This window comes from Sinohyriopsis cumingii, chromosome 12 (genome assembly GCF_028554795.1).
Source record: "Sinohyriopsis cumingii isolate HCF-2022 chromosome 12, ASM2855479v2, whole genome shotgun sequence".
Lineage (NCBI taxonomy): Eukaryota > Metazoa > Mollusca > Bivalvia > Unionida > Unionidae > Sinohyriopsis > Sinohyriopsis cumingii.
This window is the reverse complement of record NC_142972.1, coordinates 72,390,894-72,409,195: the sequence shown is the minus strand read 5'-3', so window position 1 is coordinate 72,409,195 and position 18,302 is coordinate 72,390,894. Positions and strand designations below refer to the sequence as shown.

The 18,302-nt window shown below is 35.8% G+C and overlaps 1 protein-coding gene across 1 annotated transcript in view; it reads left to right on the top strand.

Annotated features, from left to right (window-relative positions):
- The window catches only part of LOC149786735 (uncharacterized), a 118,387-nt gene extending 100,432 nt beyond the window's left edge, over window positions 1-17,955 (top strand). The window contains exons 12-13 of the mRNA XM_089975969.1: window positions 13,879-14,020; window positions 17,935-17,955. Coding sequence (XP_089832095.1) covers window positions 13,879-14,020; window positions 17,935-17,955 — 163 coding nt within the window. The remainder of the gene's footprint in view (window positions 1-13,878; window positions 14,021-17,934) is intronic.
- Window positions 17,956-18,302: the final 347 nt, after the last annotated feature.

The following is an 18,302-nucleotide window of genomic DNA, read 5'->3' as shown; positions in this document are numbered from 1 at the left end:
TACATTTTTAGACTCCTCTACGATTGTCCATATGATCAAGGTTTCTAATGTGAGTATACTATCATCTTGATTTCAAAATTCTGATTGCATCCAAGCTGAGTAGAACCAGTATATTATTATTTTCATATAATCTTCCAAACAAATCGAGATACTTATATCTGTAGATATTTGTACTCAGATACCTTCATTCAGTCCTCTTCAAAGGCATTTTGTCACTTGAAAATGTGTGCTCATTCAAATGCTTTGCCAGTTGATCAAGTGTTTCTAAGGGGAGATACGTTGCAGTAAAGTCAAAACATAATTCAGGTTCACACTCTATCGAATTTATTATATTACAAATTAGGTAATTTTGCGCTCTGCAATCATTTTTGTTTGAACAGTTCTGCAAGTTGTGGGGATTATATAACACATACAATGATATGTATTTCTTTTCTGCAGGAAGTTTTTTTTACGTTGCATAATGATATAGAATCGTATTCAAATATGACGTCTTTAATTGTCTTTTTCTCCTTCTGACACTCTCGGAAATTATGTCGACACACGTTAACGAATCCCTATATTATGTTCTGGAATAATTTTGCTCTTACCGGCGCACATAAATACATTTCCATGCCGTTGCTACTTGTGGTGTGATCTATTTTGAAATTAAAAGTGACAAGATAATTTGGGGTTTTAGCAAGAACTATTTTTCTTTCTTTGGTGCTGTTTTTTCTGATCATGGTAATTTCCCAAGAATGTTGCAATTTGTTTTTCAAAAACATAGATTCATATTTATTTTATTGAAATTTGTTGTATTTATGTAAAATATAATCCCAGGCAACTGCTCTCATATAAACCTAAGCACTCGATCCCCACAAGCATAATCGTATCTTGTCTTCAAGCCTTTACTGTTCAGAAAAACTACCAACAAAATCGTTCACAGAAAAGTTAAAACATCAACACTGTCAGGTTTTTAACAATTGAAAATCGACACTTGGATGATGGCTTCCGGTGCCTTGTGGATATCTTTGGGAGAAGGAAAGGCTACAGGAGTAAACTCAGACCGAAAATCCGGAGTAGAGCCCCTAAGTCGGCTGGGTGTCAACTACGATTTCCTTCCGGCAGCTTTTGTATCCGAACTGGTGCGAAACATCATGCTCATCATCCCTTTGGACCCCACCAGCAAGGACGACAAGGGCATACTGACGTCTGGGTAAACCCGGGATCTCCATACTCCACGCCTAGGCTTGCGCCCTGGAGAGGTTACTCCAGTGTCGCTAATAAGTGAGGAAACAACACGGAAGCTGGCAGTATACGGGTTATAAGTCACACCCAATTGGCGTATGGAAGCGGCACCTCGGGTCAGCTTCGTCGTGTCCCACTGGCCGACTACCGCTCGCCTGAAGCCGGGAAGCCCCCGGTAAGTAAAATGTGTTGACAAGCCAGTGGGTGTCTGGAGCTCAGTGTGGTGCTCAGTATGACAAGCAGGCGGTAATTCCAAACCTGAGAAAAGAAACAAGAATCCAATTTAGAAAACTGCAGCTCTTCCATTCGCAAGCTGGAACATGCGCACCATGTGCACATGCATCTCTGACGACCTCAGGGAGGTCGACGACACCATGAAGACTGTCATCATCGGTAGAAAACTAACCAGACTTTATATCAGCATAGCAGCCCTCCGGCGATTCCATCAGGGAGGAAAACTACACCTTCTTCTGAAAGGGTCGATAACCTGAGCATCTCCGCCAGCACGGAGTGGGCAATACCACCACAAACAACCTCCTGGCCTCAGCTGATCCTACCACGGGGGCACTGAGCGTCTCTTGTCCAGCCGCCTCAACACTGCTGCAGGTCATGTCAACATCCTCATTGTCTACGCTCCCACCCTCACGTCTTCAGAAGACACAAATGATCAGGTTTGTTGGCAACTGGACGAACAGATCAAAGGATGCCCCAAAGACGAACCACTTTTATTCCATGGCGACTTTAATGCCAGAGTAAGTGCGGACCACGAGTCATGGCCTTCTTGCCTCAGACATCATGTCACTGGGAAGACCAACGAAAACTGTCAGAGACTGCTGCAGCTGTGAACCTGATATGACCTGTGCGTGACAAACACCTTCTTCAAGTGTAAGCCACGACACAAAGTGTCATGAAACACGGCAGCATGTCTCATCGCTTCCTCCAGCTTTACTTGGTCATCACCAGGCGCTCTGCCCTTAACAGCGTCATCTCCATCAGAACCTACCACAATGCAGACTGCGACACCGACCACCAACTCGTGAGCACCAGTATGCACCTACAGCCACACACACACAAACCAAACTGCCGCACTCGCATACACACTGCGCAGATGTCGGTCGCCTCCAATGTGGAGGATCATGGGTCCAGGATCTCCAGGACCACCAGAGAAAGGATTTTGAATGAGTACAATGCCGATCGATCCTGACTAGGTAAGTGACCATGACAGCTGATGTTTCGATCTATAAATCGGTTCACTACGTGAGGACTGATTTTTAATTGTCTTTCTATTTCTGTAAGTCTGAAACTGTTTGATGTGGTAGCTAGCCGTTTGGATTGGACGCATACTATTGAATGGATTCGCATCCGTATTCATTTCCTAGCACCACCAGAGGCACCGGCTGATATCGTTATAGCAACAAGAATTATAACAATTGCTGCACCAACGATGCTTGTTGTGGCCCTAATTCCTATTCCACCAAGACAACCAGTCATTCTTTCAGCAAGATCACAAATAGCATCTACGACCAAACACGCTCTTTGGCATTTCACGATCAGCGCGGTTCTCTAGGTAATTTTATCTAGCGGCTGTGGTTTCACTTTAACAACTTTTCACGTCCGCAATACTTAGAGTCCATTACAGTATTGTTAGTAATACAATCGTGTGATTTAATTGCTTAACAGGCAGAGATTATCCGGTATCATCGGCATGCGCGGGTGCAATACGCACACACCATTAGTCAGTTATTTCATTTGCTATGACATTAACAAGAAATATAGTATAAAAACGTCTGCCTCGGGAATATTGAAATCTTCGACCTGGTGGTCTGATACTCACCTCATTACGAAACACATCGCCAGTATCTACGATGGTCTTTGCCCAATAAATGATCCCTTCTGAATAATAGTAGAAATTGGTTTTGTCTAAGCTGAGATAAAGTTGGTGTAACATACTCGCTGGTGTACATAAACAGGATGGATACATAGGGAAATGCTATTTTGACATGTAGAAACAACTATACAGCAATTTTTCATCTTTTACAGCAGTTTACTTTTGGATGTTTTTAAAAGCAATTGCAACATATCTAAGCAAGCCTCGCTTTAAAGTGGTACATTATGGTGGTTTATAATGACACTTTCCAATTGACCTCTAAAAGTAATTTATTGCAGTTCATACAAAGGTTTAGTAACACCAATGGGACGCAAATTTGTTATCGATGTGAATATCTGCTGGCAGCTGGTCCAAGCCTACCTCGACGGTAAATTCCGCTACTTCATCAGCGAGCAAGTCTTTTTGCGATAGTTCCATTCAACTGGACAAAACAATCTTGGTTGTCAACATTAGACTTTTAGGTTTGCCATTATTAGTCTTAAGAATGTCAAGATCACATCGTCAATGCCTACGTCCTTTCTCGTAAACTCAGCTTTAGTGGCAAATCGGTTCAGATCCAATTCGACACTTACTTTATATATTTTTAACGTATATAAAATCAATAAGTGCAAATGTTGTCGGTGAACGCTCCACTGCACACAAAGCTTCAGCTGCAATGTGTCCAAATATGGGACCATGATATTAAGTTTGTAGATGTAAATTTGAATAAAACAGTTTTCTTCCACCGAGTTAGGCACTGGCTCCCCAGGATGAATAATTAACAACTTCAACCAGTTTTCAAATCCATATGACTCAAAATACAAACTTTGTTCCAGTGTCACTCGTCCTGTTTTATACACTTTTAAAGAATTGATGATTATTACGAGTCTATGCTCTTAAAGTACATACTTGATAAAAGTAAAAGACAACAAGCATTGTACAATTTAATAAATAATGTATTTCCCTAGCATACAAAGTAAAACGGAGACAAAAAGAACTTAACGGTCTTGCGAATTAAATTACAAATTAATCCAACAGTTACAGACGCAAGTTATAATATATAATGTCCTGAATAAAATTCCGTACCAAAATCGAAGACACCGAAGTCGATGATGTGTCTGCGGTAGCTATTGACGTTTTGATGTGTCAACTGTCCTTTTAAGAATCATAGAAATATAATTACAGGTTTAAATTCACTATCAATTTCTGTAAATATCTTATCCAAGAATTGTATAGGAGCATTTTAATATTTCTATGACTTGAAGTCAATAATTTGAAGAAAATAAAATTCAGCGAAAAACTCTTGGTCACAACATATGATACAACATAAAAGTGCCAGATGTTAATGCTCGAATGACCAAGTCCTCACAATTACAACATTATGTAGTTCTCTACATGACCTCAATTTACAATTGTCATTTTCTTATTAAAACAGCACCAACTGAAAAAAATCTTATAGATTTTTTGTTTTTATTACAACACAAGCCTGTAAACGTTTAAAAATTACTTAGCAAATACCAAAATCCCGACCAACACGAATATTTACTCCTCATTGTCTACCTTAATAAACCTGATGTTAAATTCATAGACAAAGAGAGTACATTAGCTATGTATTAGCTGTTGACATTGAAAAGAACATTTTTTATATAAAACGTCAATCAGGTCAAGCAGAAACGAACTAACTTTTGGACAAGTTCAAGTCTAACATACAATGTTACATTACAATAGCCTGTAAGGAAATGTTTAAAACATCAAAAAATTTAAAATAAGCAATTAAATTAAATGTACATAACATGATACAGTTCAAACAGACCCTAACACTGTAGATTTTGTAACTGTTGCAGCCGTTGATAATAACAATGCTGGAATTGTTACCAGCAATGGAAACATTCCATAAGTCTTTTGTATTGTATCTAGTATTATGCAACCTCTTACTTTGAAAATTGTATAATCTCTGAAGGATTTCGTGTTTGGCCGCAATAGCTGATCGAGTTGTGTTCACGGGAATATTTCTAGAAAATTTTGCTAGAGAATGTTTCAGTGTGATCCAGACTTGCTTTTGATTCAGTTCTCGTTATATCCGCAGGTTTATTTTCGTAATCTGTGATAGGACTTTCGTTCAAACACGTAACTGCTTTAATTATGCAAAGGAAAATATTTTAAAAATTTTCGAAAAGGTGCATCGATCAATTTCATTCGGCCACTGGTACCGTCCAACAACAGTGTTTGTCAAAAGGTATCACATCAAAAACTACCATTAGCATTATCAATACGTGCATGAAAACTACATGAATAAGTAATCCAGTGAGAAGTATTACAACTGTTCAATGTTAGAATGTCTTGATAGAAACTCGTTATCCCGTGTCATTGTTTAGATGTTGGTCGATGCACGACTACATATTGCAATATGCACGTGCAATATGAGGAGTGGTTTCTGCATAGGTAAATCGAATTTCTGCAAACGTTTGTTGACGGTCGTTTGACTACAGAGAAACCTCAGTCAATTATATTTTGACAAATATCATTTTGCCGTGTGCCTGGTTATTATCTCGTGCTGTATGGTGAAACACCAAAACACCACATAAGTTGGTGCAATAACATTAGATACCAAGTAAACTGTTTCTGTGCGAGAACTGACAACGTTGAAGTAGTTCTCGGCTGCACACACAATAACAAATTGCAATGTTGGAGTTGTTCCTACGAAACAACGTGTCAGTGTTTAGATCCAAATATAAGCGTGCGAACATCTTTGCAAAATTTGACTGAGGCTAATTGGGAATTCAAATCTTAATGAAGTACCATTAAGAAGTCTGTACGTGTGTTAAGTAATATACATAACTATTTGTTAGCAACAAAGTTTCAAATTAAAGCTAACATGAAAAGAAGGTATACAGATGTATAAAATAGCTACAGCTAGCTAGAATCTAGGAAACAGTTCATCGGTAAAAATACAAAATATAATTCGTTGGCTAATAATTGGAGAAGAATAACAAAATTCGCTCTATTAATATTACGTGAGTAGCAACAACAAAGAAAACCACTAATATTACTTATTACTTATACTACTAACTACTACTAGTACTACTACTGTACTAACCTGCTTCAAAGTATGGAACAGGCCCTTTGACAATGGAAGGTCGCTTCAACGCTTTGAATACGAATTTACAAACAATGAAGAAGACTGAGATAAATTGCTTTAGTATGCAACATTACAACATGAAATAATAATAATAATAATAATAATAATAATAATAATAATAATAATAATAATATTATTATTATTATTATTATTATTATTATTATTATTATTATTATTATTATTATTACTACTATCATTATAACAATAAACTGCGTTAAATACGATAAAAATAGTATGATCGTATCCATTCGATGATGTTGATATGACATGCAGGAATGCTTTTGGAAAATATTTTAAAAAATAGCATTTTAAGAAACATAATAATTGTATTAACCTTAAATCTGCCTTTAAATAAATCCTTATAAAATGAAAAAAATAATATTTACCTTTTTATACTCCTTTTTTCTTCGTCCTGAGATAAATGCAAACGCCAGTGGCAGCTGCTTTGTTTCATGTTCGTCATTCTTGACAAAGCGTGTACGGAAAACAACTGCTTAAACGGGTCCCTGATTATTTTAAAGGTGGCATCTAAGTTCCAGATCTTGGCTCTCCCCAAAACTTCTAGTTGTTTGTCAGTGGTCAATACAATGTCACGTTTAAAGCAAACATGAATGTATTTCCTAATAAATTTGTCAGGAAACTGTGACTCATCCAACCGAAAGAAGTTAAACAAGGAAATAATACTTTTGTGAAGGGCCTTGGTGAAAAAAACCCACATTATTACAAAATGACTTGTGCTACTTGTAACAAATTTTATGTCGCGCGGCTCATTTGGCCGCATTTTTTGGCGGGTCCTATTGGCAGTTCTAATTAAGAGAGCTGGTTCGGGTAAGAAGTGACCATCCCTTGCCACTAATTCACAACTCTATCGACGATCGTATGAGCGGATGTATATATATATATGCATCTTCGCTATACTCTTTACCTATGGAATCAATTATAAAATAAGTGAGCGTAATAAATAAATAAATAAATAAATAAATAAATAAATAAAGAGCGCATAGTGAAACGTTATATTTTAGTGATGTGAATATCAAATATTACTTATACGTGCGTTGATGTTCTTATTAGAAGCAATGAACATTAACATGTGCAGGGTAATGAGCGATTGTATATTTTGAAATTACCAAGATGTTGTCGACAAGTAACTAAACTCCGATGACACTTTAACATTCGCGACGATCCCTGGATCGATGCTATGTACATACCGTTGTTGTCGTCTCTTGTAAAAGTCACCAAGTTGTATTATGGTAGCTGGGTATCGCATCTTTTTAGAGCGGACAGAGCACCACCGTCAGCACCTCTACAAATATGACCAGTGATGATGATTACCAATATTACTACTAACCTTGAGAGTGTTTGAATATCCGCCAGCCTCAACATATTTTGGACGCGACGTCTTGGAACCAGTAAGAGCGATCTGAAAGTCTGGTTGACGTACATGGTTTAGTCTGAGTTGTAACATCGGTTCCTGTGTGGACGTGTATACAAAGATTAAGATTCGATTTCGTGAATAAAGAATATTTCAATCGAGCATGTACGTTTTGGATACTGTGCTAATCTGTGTCTAATGTATTATGAGTTTCTCCAGAACACTGTTCAGCAAATCAAAATATGTAATCTTAATAATTTTTCAACTACATACCATTTTAATTGTATTGTGTTGAACGGAAATTTATATTACAACATAATACAATTCTCGAAGATTATAAAAGAATAAACCCACTCTTCTTTTTGAATTTCTGTGACTTGGAAGGAGGCGTTTATGTTAAAGGTGCATGCCACTACTGTATCCTGGGATGCTGTCCAGATATGATAACCAACATCTAGTGGCCTTTTGGAAAAAAAATATTTCGGTAGTTACCTAATGTTAAAACGCTGCACATTTATTACGTATTTGTTACTTCCGTTAAGATCGATTAAATTAAGATGAAACAGAAGGACATATATCTTACTTTACTGAAGACTTGTCGATCGGCATATCAGAATCATTGATGCCAATACTGACGTCATTAAGAGCACCAAATGTAGGGTTGTGGACATCATGTATTTCATCAGCAATCAGATGTGTACTCCCTGCTATTGGCAAAATGTTCAACATATTGTTGAGACTGTCAGCTGTCAAAATCAGTGGTGGAGGAAGTCGGGAACAGTCCTTGCAACGCCACCCACTCAGCGTCTCATCACCACGTCAAAACTGCCGATACAGTGTCTGTGATATGCCTTAGAAGAAAAGCAACAACATCAGCAAAACAATAGATACAGCAGTAATATTAATATTATTTCAATAACCACCAGCAGTACGTTTGCTAATGTTACTACTGTTGGTTCTACTACGATAAACATTACCGTTCATGTGTCCTAGTAGTTAGAATGCTCGAATGCTGGAGGTATAAAAATGGTACTAAGAGCTTCCTCGATAGGCGCACAGCATTAAGAGGTTAGTGTTAGTACTGGTAGGTCTGGAGTCCGGATGATGTGACTGGGAGGGACATGATGCTACATGTCTGCGGCATGATGCCTCAGTGCTCGACATCACTATAAACTGCCACACTACAGACATGGTAGGGACATGACTGCAAAATTGTGAAAGCTACGTTAAAAATCCAAATCACACACACACACTATTAACATTAGCATCAATAATAATAATAATAATAATAATAATAATAATAATAATAATAATAATAATATGCATACCTGTTGATTCCTTTTGGTTTAATGATAAATTTGAATTCGTTGGATTTTATCCATGGACATTAGCATTTGATAACTTAACATTTAAATTATGCTTCCTGTTAAAGTATACAACGTCATACATACTTCATATAATGTTATCCCTTAATTGGTATTATTATTATTATTATTATTATTATTATTATCCATTTGTGTATAGCCGTTACTTCACTAAAATGTAGTAATTATGAATTCGTCTATGTATGTATATCGATGCCTATCACAAAGGAAACCAAGCAAGAGAGAAAACACGTAAGGCTTATCTTTGCATGATATTTGTGGTTACATTTGAAATGACTATATCATTGAGTAAGAAACGATCAACACATTAGGTACGAAACGACCATTGCTTTGGGTACGAAACGACTTGGGTACGAAATGACCAGGTACCGAATTTTGTATGTGGTTCCTAGCAAATGATTTATCGGATCGTTAGCGGTGATGATGTCTAAACACCATGAGCGATTACGTGTCGTATATATAATGCAGATAGTGACCAAGATAATGTGGAACTATTTAATCGCACTCATACCGAACGGTAATTCAGTCATCTGGAAGCAAAGTTAATCCTTAATGTGGTCAGAATGTGTTGTCTGATGATTTGGTAGCACGACTTCCATTAGTCCTAGCAATAGCATTCTCTTTTCAATTTTTGTAGGCACATGAAGAAGTGGAAGGTGATCAAAAGTCATGAAACTGACCCGTGTTGTCTGTGGATGTGTTCCCTATTTGATATCGCTTGATGCTTCAAAACAACCAACACATTATCGATTGCGCCCATAGTTATCAAACAAGCATAATAGATCAAAGCCTCACACCCATGCATTTATGCTAGAGGAATTGCACGTTGTTTCAGTAAATGATGGAGTGAAATCATGGCTTGTTTTGACACGTTAATCAGCATTAATCATAAATTGGCTCACATCAGCACAAAGCATAAGTGGAGATTTTATATGGAATTATCCCTCGCATGGTATCAGGCGAGGACAAACGTATGTACATCGGTTTGCACCCATAAGATATTTATTGAGTCAGATTATTTTTGCCGTGTATGCGTAGTTAGGTCGTTATCGAAAACATTCCAGAACAATTTGTGCTGAGCTCTTTTACATACAATCACCTTTGGTATTTTTAATGTTCTTGTGTCCAACCACAATAAAGCGCGCTTTGGACCGCAGTCCCACATGCGTATTGATTAGTACTCGAGAGTTCTTCTTTTAACTTGCCAACCATCTTTTATTCGCAATTACTAAACAACAACTGTTCTTTAGGAATTTTGCAGGTATCAAATTCATTCCCGACCCTTTGTTGTGCCATGTCCGAGTACACGTGATTAATGGTGATATGCATCAGCAACGATTTAGTGTCGGTGTACAGCACCTTAATCCGATCCACTGTAACGCACCAACTGGAAGTGGATGCATTATTCTCAAGTCCTAAATGTGATGCGCATCTTGATACATACAGTAATTAAAAGGGTCAGCGGTGTTTTACCCCCAACCTGCAGCTTCACGTGCAATCAATCATAAATGCATTCAATGTTCTTTTCAAATGTATATACGTGCTTCAGCTAGTGATTTGATGACTTTGCTGAACTTATCATGAATTATTTTTGTATCGATAGTTCTGTAAACGAAGTCTTATTAAAACAAGACACAAAACGTAAACACCAGGCGTCAAACTATATTGTTTTCCCAAATTTAATGAGGTCTTTAACAAAAGGCAAAACGCTCAGGATGTTCTACTAGACCAACATCTATTTATGTGTTATAATAACATTTATTTAGAGCTGTTTAAAACTTCCAATCAGCGATACATGACACCTGTGCGAGTTACCTTGGATTAGCAAATATACAAAGTAAGTGATTTGGAATGTGAACCATGGGTATGCCTTAGAGAGAGAGAGAGAGAGATTGAGAGAGAGAGAGAGAGAGAGAGAGTAAGAGACAGAGACAGAGAGAAAGAGGGACAGGGAGAGATAGAGATATAGAGAGATGGAGAGACAAAGAGAATGAGCGAGATAGAGAGAATGATATAGAGATTCTTATTTGTATTATGCAATGCAGGTATTACTTTATTTTGTCAAAAAATGAATAGTCATTGCCTATAAGGCGAGATTCCTCTCATAAATGCTCAAATCGAGCCAAATGTATTGTTACAAGCCAGGGGTATTTGCTTGATCGAGCGGTGTCAAACCCTGGGGCGATGCCACTTTAAGTCATAAGTTTACCCACAATTTCCAAATACTTCTATATAACTTCATTTGACGATTAGACATCCCGACGTGTCCATTCTATTCATACATTTTTCGCTAATCAATGAAAGACAACTTGTTAAATATATATCACATCTGAACGGTTTCTCTTCAGCAACTTTTCGTACCGTCAGCACGCCGCGGAAACTATACACTATCCCTGAACACAGTGAACTATTAGACCTTAAGCCAGTCAATTTATGGTTTCAAGGCACATTTCGCTAGTATAACTCCATCACAATTGTCAACAGGTCGACATAGACGGTATATGCCGAGTCCCTTTTTGTTTATTTCTTTACCGGTCTCCTACCGTAGATGCTACCACTGCAGTCACACCTCCAATGTACACCACTAGGTTTTAATAGGGAATATGGTACTCCATGGACACTCGGATGCTTTTGAACTGAATTAATTAAAATTAAACCATGGCATCATGGCAAAGTACTAACACTTCACTCCGTGAAAATTTCTCTACTAAATAGCTAATAGTTCGGCCAAGGAATATTTATATTACAACAAGTTCAAATAATCAAACAATTAATCACACAAATCTAAGATTTCCTTACAAAGGGGCAATATAACCAAATGAGCATACTCCAGATTTATTACAGAATGGTCTGCAAAGCGGTAAATTAGTCCTGGTAAAGTCTAATTGCAGGATATTCAGTCAATCAATGAATTCATAACAACAATACAGATATCAAACAATAATGTAATTGCCCTAAAAACAGTTACTTAATACTAATATGTGATTTGGATTTGATTTTAACGTAGCTTTAACATTATTTCAGTCATATCGTTACGATTTCTGCAGTGTGGAAGGTTATAGTGATGTCACTCACTGCGGCATGACGCCGCAGACCTGTAGCGTGATGTTCCAAAGAGTTATTCTGACACCTGACCGACAAGTCCTAACATTAACCTCTTAATGCTCAGTGCCAAAAGCGAGGCAGCTGTTAGTACATTTTTTTATATCTTTGTCATGACTCGATCTTGCTTTGAACCCGCAACCTCTCACATCCAAGGCGGACTCTCTAACCACTAGGGCACCTGAACGGTCGTATTGATTGTTAAGACTGGACATGACATGCAAACATGTTCTCGTTGGTCATAATGTAAAAATGTCCACGGTCTTCGTTACCTTTTCACATAGTGGCCTTACTTATTTTGCATGGATTATACATAATATTTGTTTAAACTTGTGCGCTTTTGCTTGCATTGCTAAATTTTATATTTTTCACTCATATAGTCACCATGTCTGCATTGTGGCAGCTCATACTAATGCCCTGATCTGGGACATCATGCCGCAGACATGTAGCATCATGTACCACCTGAAACCAGGTAGGATAGTCCGAAAAGTAACCGCTTAATGTTGAACACCAAATCAGGCAGCAACTAGTAATACTAGTATAAGACTTCGGTTTGACTCGGACGGGCTTCGAACCCGAGATATTCCTATACTGAGGCGGATGTTCTAACCACATGCGCCACCGGAGAGGTCGACACATACATACAAAATAAACATATTATCTATGGGTGGGTGGGTGGGTGTGGCAGTAGGTGTGTGGGTGCGGTGGAGTTGAGGTGGGGGTGATGGTTTTGATTAGGTGTCGTATGCTTGCGAAAAAATACACTCGGAGGGCTTTTATTTATCAAGTCTCAAGCAGTAATATCAAAGGCTATGGATTTGCCCGTGTTTGGACACTCGTCGTTGCACTGACAACCGACCGAGACTCCAACCCCCACATTACTTGGTCACTCACGTGACATGTGTTTGGGGTTCTTGTGTCCTTGTAAAAAAAATAAAAGTACTCAAACAACAATGGTCTCTTATGGGCTAACTATGTCAAGGTATAGATGCTAGGACTAGTGGCAGTGAACACAAAAATTTAAAATAATAGTTAGGGACTAACTTAAATGATTTACAATGTGTGTCTATTGGTACAGGTCCATTAAAATCATTCATACATGTATGATCATGGATCTTGGTTAGTAATTGGGTTCATATGTATATTGTTATGGTGGATTTCAGAATAATGCCGTTGGAACGACATTTTGCCTAGCTAAAATTAACACCACCTTATGTTACTGACGGCAATTGATGTACTGCTTCTGATATAACTATTGATGTGATAAATTGACCTCGAACTTAAAAGAAATAAATGTGCTTATTTTGATGTGTCATGTAAACGAGCATGATTCTCATGTTTTCTAATCCAATGTCAAAAGCTAAACTATTCTAATAAAATGTAACAGGTATATTTTTCATTCAGTTTGGCATCATGTTGAAACGAATTACTTATTAGCATGATTTGTTAAGTATTCCATCTCTATATTTGCTTAATTTATTTCTCCTTATCTACTCATTCCCTCATTTACTCACACTCTCAAGGATTCTCATCTTCTATATATATACATATATTCACCTGTCTGTAACCCGCTATTTGCCTTTTTCTGTTAGATGGAATAACTTTAAGTACTGGTAATGATTCAGTTCTTTACATATTTCTTTGCCAGGAAGATTCAGTTTTGCCTTCCTAGTATCAACTGCAATATTGAGTGCAATAATTGATCTGATGTAAGATCTAAATAATTATGAAAATATTCCTGTGCTATATGTTATTCCGATGAATTCATGATCTTATATATCACTTGAAGATGGATTCGCACTTTCGTATCGGAGCTGCTGGGAATGATTAAAGTGAGGATAAATGTAGTGGAACGATCGAAAGAGAACGTTCAGCTTGCCATGAACAGGGCACGAAATGAGCTTGATCATGCTACCAAAGAATTACAAAGGGTATGTATATCATTAAACACATTTGTAAATTGTCGTCAATTCAACAATGAAATTAATAGTATGCAGAAATTCTTAAACATCGACCATTTCGATTTCTGCATTATTTGATCGTCATTTGAAAACCTTGTTTGCTTCAAAGTTCGTGTGGCAGATAAAAGATGCCACTTTTATATGTGATGATTCTACATCACGTCTCGTCCTCTTGCATTTGTTTGATCAATATTTAGTTTTAAATCACTTCACCAATGATCGATGTGAAGGTGGCAAAAACAGCTCTCTATGACAAATTGCACCTATTGCAACGAAAACAATCACAAACCTGGAACATAGTTTTAAGTACTGCATTAATGCACAATTACTTTAGTAGTGCATTTGCAGTGTTCTCTATGACCTGAACAAGAACGTAGAAAATTACAATTATACAAATGTAGACTGAATGGATTTACTCGGATTATTTTAACATTTATATTGAAACAAAGATAAACGAGTGACTTACCCCTTAAAAAGAAATCTACTAATTCAATGACAAATCGAAACACCTAATCGCAGTAATTTTAGCATGATTATTTATTCATGAACATCCTATACAAACATGCATCATATTAAAATGTACTCTTTGCAAATCCAGAAAGATTAGTTTTAATAAAAAATAAAAAAGCATTTCATCAGCGTCCTGCAAATCTGCATTGTATTAATCGAAATACATCCCATATAGGTGCATATTGTAGTTTTTTATCATTTAACAAATATATAATTAAAGAGTTTTAATATGTTTAGCGACTTGATCTTTGTTTATCTACACGATCTAATTCAATTTCACCTGATATCATTAGGTCCTTTGAATACAGCATATTTACAAGGTCTGTCATTTGTTTTCTAAAAAAAGAATTAATACTGCTAAACACATGCAGTCTAATAAAATTACATTAGCAAGTCTCAAAGGTAAATGTGTATTACAAAACGTCTGTTCCGCTAATGTCATCCTCGTTTATCTGAGTTCCATCTTAACACCCATCTTTTCTTCGTCTTTAGACTTCTTTCGTAATAGATAATGAGGAACTGTCAGTCGTATCGATATACTTAGTAACTACCACAACTTCAATATTGTGATTATAATTAAATTAGGCGATTAGCCAAACCTTATTGGAGTTGTTTCTGGAAAAGTCAGTCGTCGAATTTCTTAAAATAGTTATTTAATATAGAAAACATATCCCATTTTTGGATCATGTTTATCGGTAAAATTCCTCACCACATTACTATAAAAACTGATTCAAATAAATCCGATCTGAAGGGCTTTATTCCCGTACTTAATTTAATTTTTTTTTTATTTTCATTACTTACTCGCATTCGTAAGAAAAGAAAATAATTGGCTGAAAAACTGAACTTTTTGCGCAATAGTGGCTTGCCTGGTATCTTTACATAGGGTAAAGAACATGAAATACCACCAGATCTTTCTTATTCTCGATCTAAACCTTTGTTAAAATAACCGTATACTAATTTGATATAATATAACCTAGACCGGAAGCATTCTATCGTTTTTATTGTTTATTTTACTTCAAGTTTATAATGTCGTCCTTTGTATTCCAGTACCATACATTATCTATCTTGACAGTTATTCAATAATATCAAGCAAGACTAAAACTGTTACAGATTGGTTTTAATTGTTTCAGTTCCATGATATTTTCACTGTCTTTACACATGGCAGAGCAAATAAGGAATTAGATGAGGTTGTGTTATTATTTATCCTGGGCATTATCCAGCTTCTCCATAAATCGTTTAAAGTAAAATCTAAAATTACTGTGTTTCTCTTGATTTATATATATATATATATATATATATATATATATATATATATATATATATATATATATATATATATATATATATATATATATATATAAGAATATAAATAAATAGATAGATCGGCACTGAATTAATTATATGACTTAAATTTGGAATCCATATAAGTTACTGCATCCGCATATCATTTATAATCCCTATTTTACTGCAATTAAAATAATCCATACGCGGCATATCCCCATTGCGATTTATCAACATCGCCATTTATAAAGGCTATATTTTATTTTTGTATTGCACCCCTCACGACGTATTTGTAAATACAAGTGGTGATACATTATAGATGGCCTTGCCTTGCCATGTATAGTGCCGTATAAATTAAATCATGAATTAATTTATAATCTTAATATCACTAAGAAATTGCAAGTAGAATTAATAAATGAGACATGCTGTTTCACCTAATTTTGAGGTTTAAAGTTATCTGTTAATTTATGTGTTTTAACCTTCTCCTACATTCAGTAAATATTCATACATGTAGTGCGGTATCATATTACATGATAACACTATCCACATTGAGCATTACCCAATTATGTGTCTTAATCTAAATAGGAAAAGAATTGAAACTTCGCGAGAGACTGTTTCAAATGTTGATCTGCTGGGAATGAATTTTATAAGTAAATGAAATACGAACAAATTAACACTGAAAGTAAAAGTAATGCTTGCACAGAACCTAAAATATAATCTGCCATACATATAATATACAAAAGCCAGAGTTTGTTCTTGAATGCAGCTCATTGCAAAACGACATTTTGTCTCCCAATCATGTTGTGGTTATGTATCACCCTGCCATTAAATATATGTTTTAACATTAGCCCTTCCCGCCTCGAACCAACACCCCATGCCGCAGTTTCCCTGTTTGCTTGGATATTTTCTACGCCTATGGAGCACCAGTAAATATATTAAATGCATCTAATATTAAATTCGTCTAATACAATAAAGGTTTATATCACTTTCATGAAAAGGAAACCGAACCAATTGTTAAAAGTAATACAGTACTGAATGAACGACGATAATACAATTCTTTGTTGCCACGAATGAAAAATAAAAAATATACAAAAAATGACATGTTTTTATGAACTATGTAACAATAATAAAATGCAAGGTAATGCAAAGCAAATAATATAAAATAAGTAATATTTTACCGCTAAATGGCTAGAAAACGAATAAGCCATAAAAGGTCGTATTACCCATTCGTACTGCGGTCTTCAACAAAATGTTGTTTGTGAACAATAACACTTTCGCACACTTGCATAAAAACATGATGTGAATGAAATGACTAAAACAATGAAGGACAGAAAAGTAAAACAGATTTTGAAATAGGTATACTATAAAGAAATCCATTACAATCTCATGCAAATACTCCATCACCGAAGCAACATTCGGGATCTGCAGAATTTACTTTAGTGCAGGTACATAATGAAAAGAACGTTGAAACCTTTACAAAACATCATTAAATCTATCAAAATGATGTATGGACGATCTTAACGGTAAAAATATATTAATCCAGATAAAACTCCTCCATGACAAAAAGACGTATTGTATATTCAACGATATGAAGTTGCTGGTAGAAAGAATATAAACTCCATACAGAGATTTCACTCTGAAACAAAATACTAGACTTGAAAATGATTATATAATTGGACTGCTTTCGGAAGATAAAACTAAGTCTGCAGTAACGTGTATTTTACATGTTACGAAACCATGGTCCTCAATTAAGTAACAGAAGGAAAAACGAAAACCATTACGCTTTGTAAAATTCAATAATTTAATTGCCTAGAATACGAAGCGAAAAGTTTATAAGAACTCACTTCTATCAATACAGTAATGTGAGTTAAATCGCAAATAGTCCTAAACGGTTTATCACAAGTATTATGTAACACTTGAATTTCTAATACTTTTTAATATTGAATGTACTAATACGCATGTAGTTTCGAACGTCGTAATATGCCAATGGCCTGAGGTGTGATGATGTGCTTACAGTCTTTTGATATATCACAAAACTATAATTAAAAAATGTTCTTGCTTGAATTCACTATGATTACAAATTAATGTTCCAGCTCAAGAATGTTATTGACTAGCATCTTTTTATTTCCAGTGAATAATAATTTGAATAAATAAAACCACTAAAAAAAAACTGAAGCCAACAATACGATTTATCCACTTCAAGATGTTACAGTAAGAATGAGTTTTTTTCTTCAGATATACAGGAAAAATATCTAAATAGTAAAAAACACAACAATAAACAAAGATAAGGTTCAAACTTTCAGTTCTAAAACATTCTAAGCTGTCAGCAAGATAATGTACAATATTAAACTTACAAAGATCATTTCCAACCTAAGATACATAAGACTGCTCATGAGAGAAGACGATAAGGGAGGAATGCGTTGTTTCAAATAAACAACATTATATGAAAAGCTAAAATGTA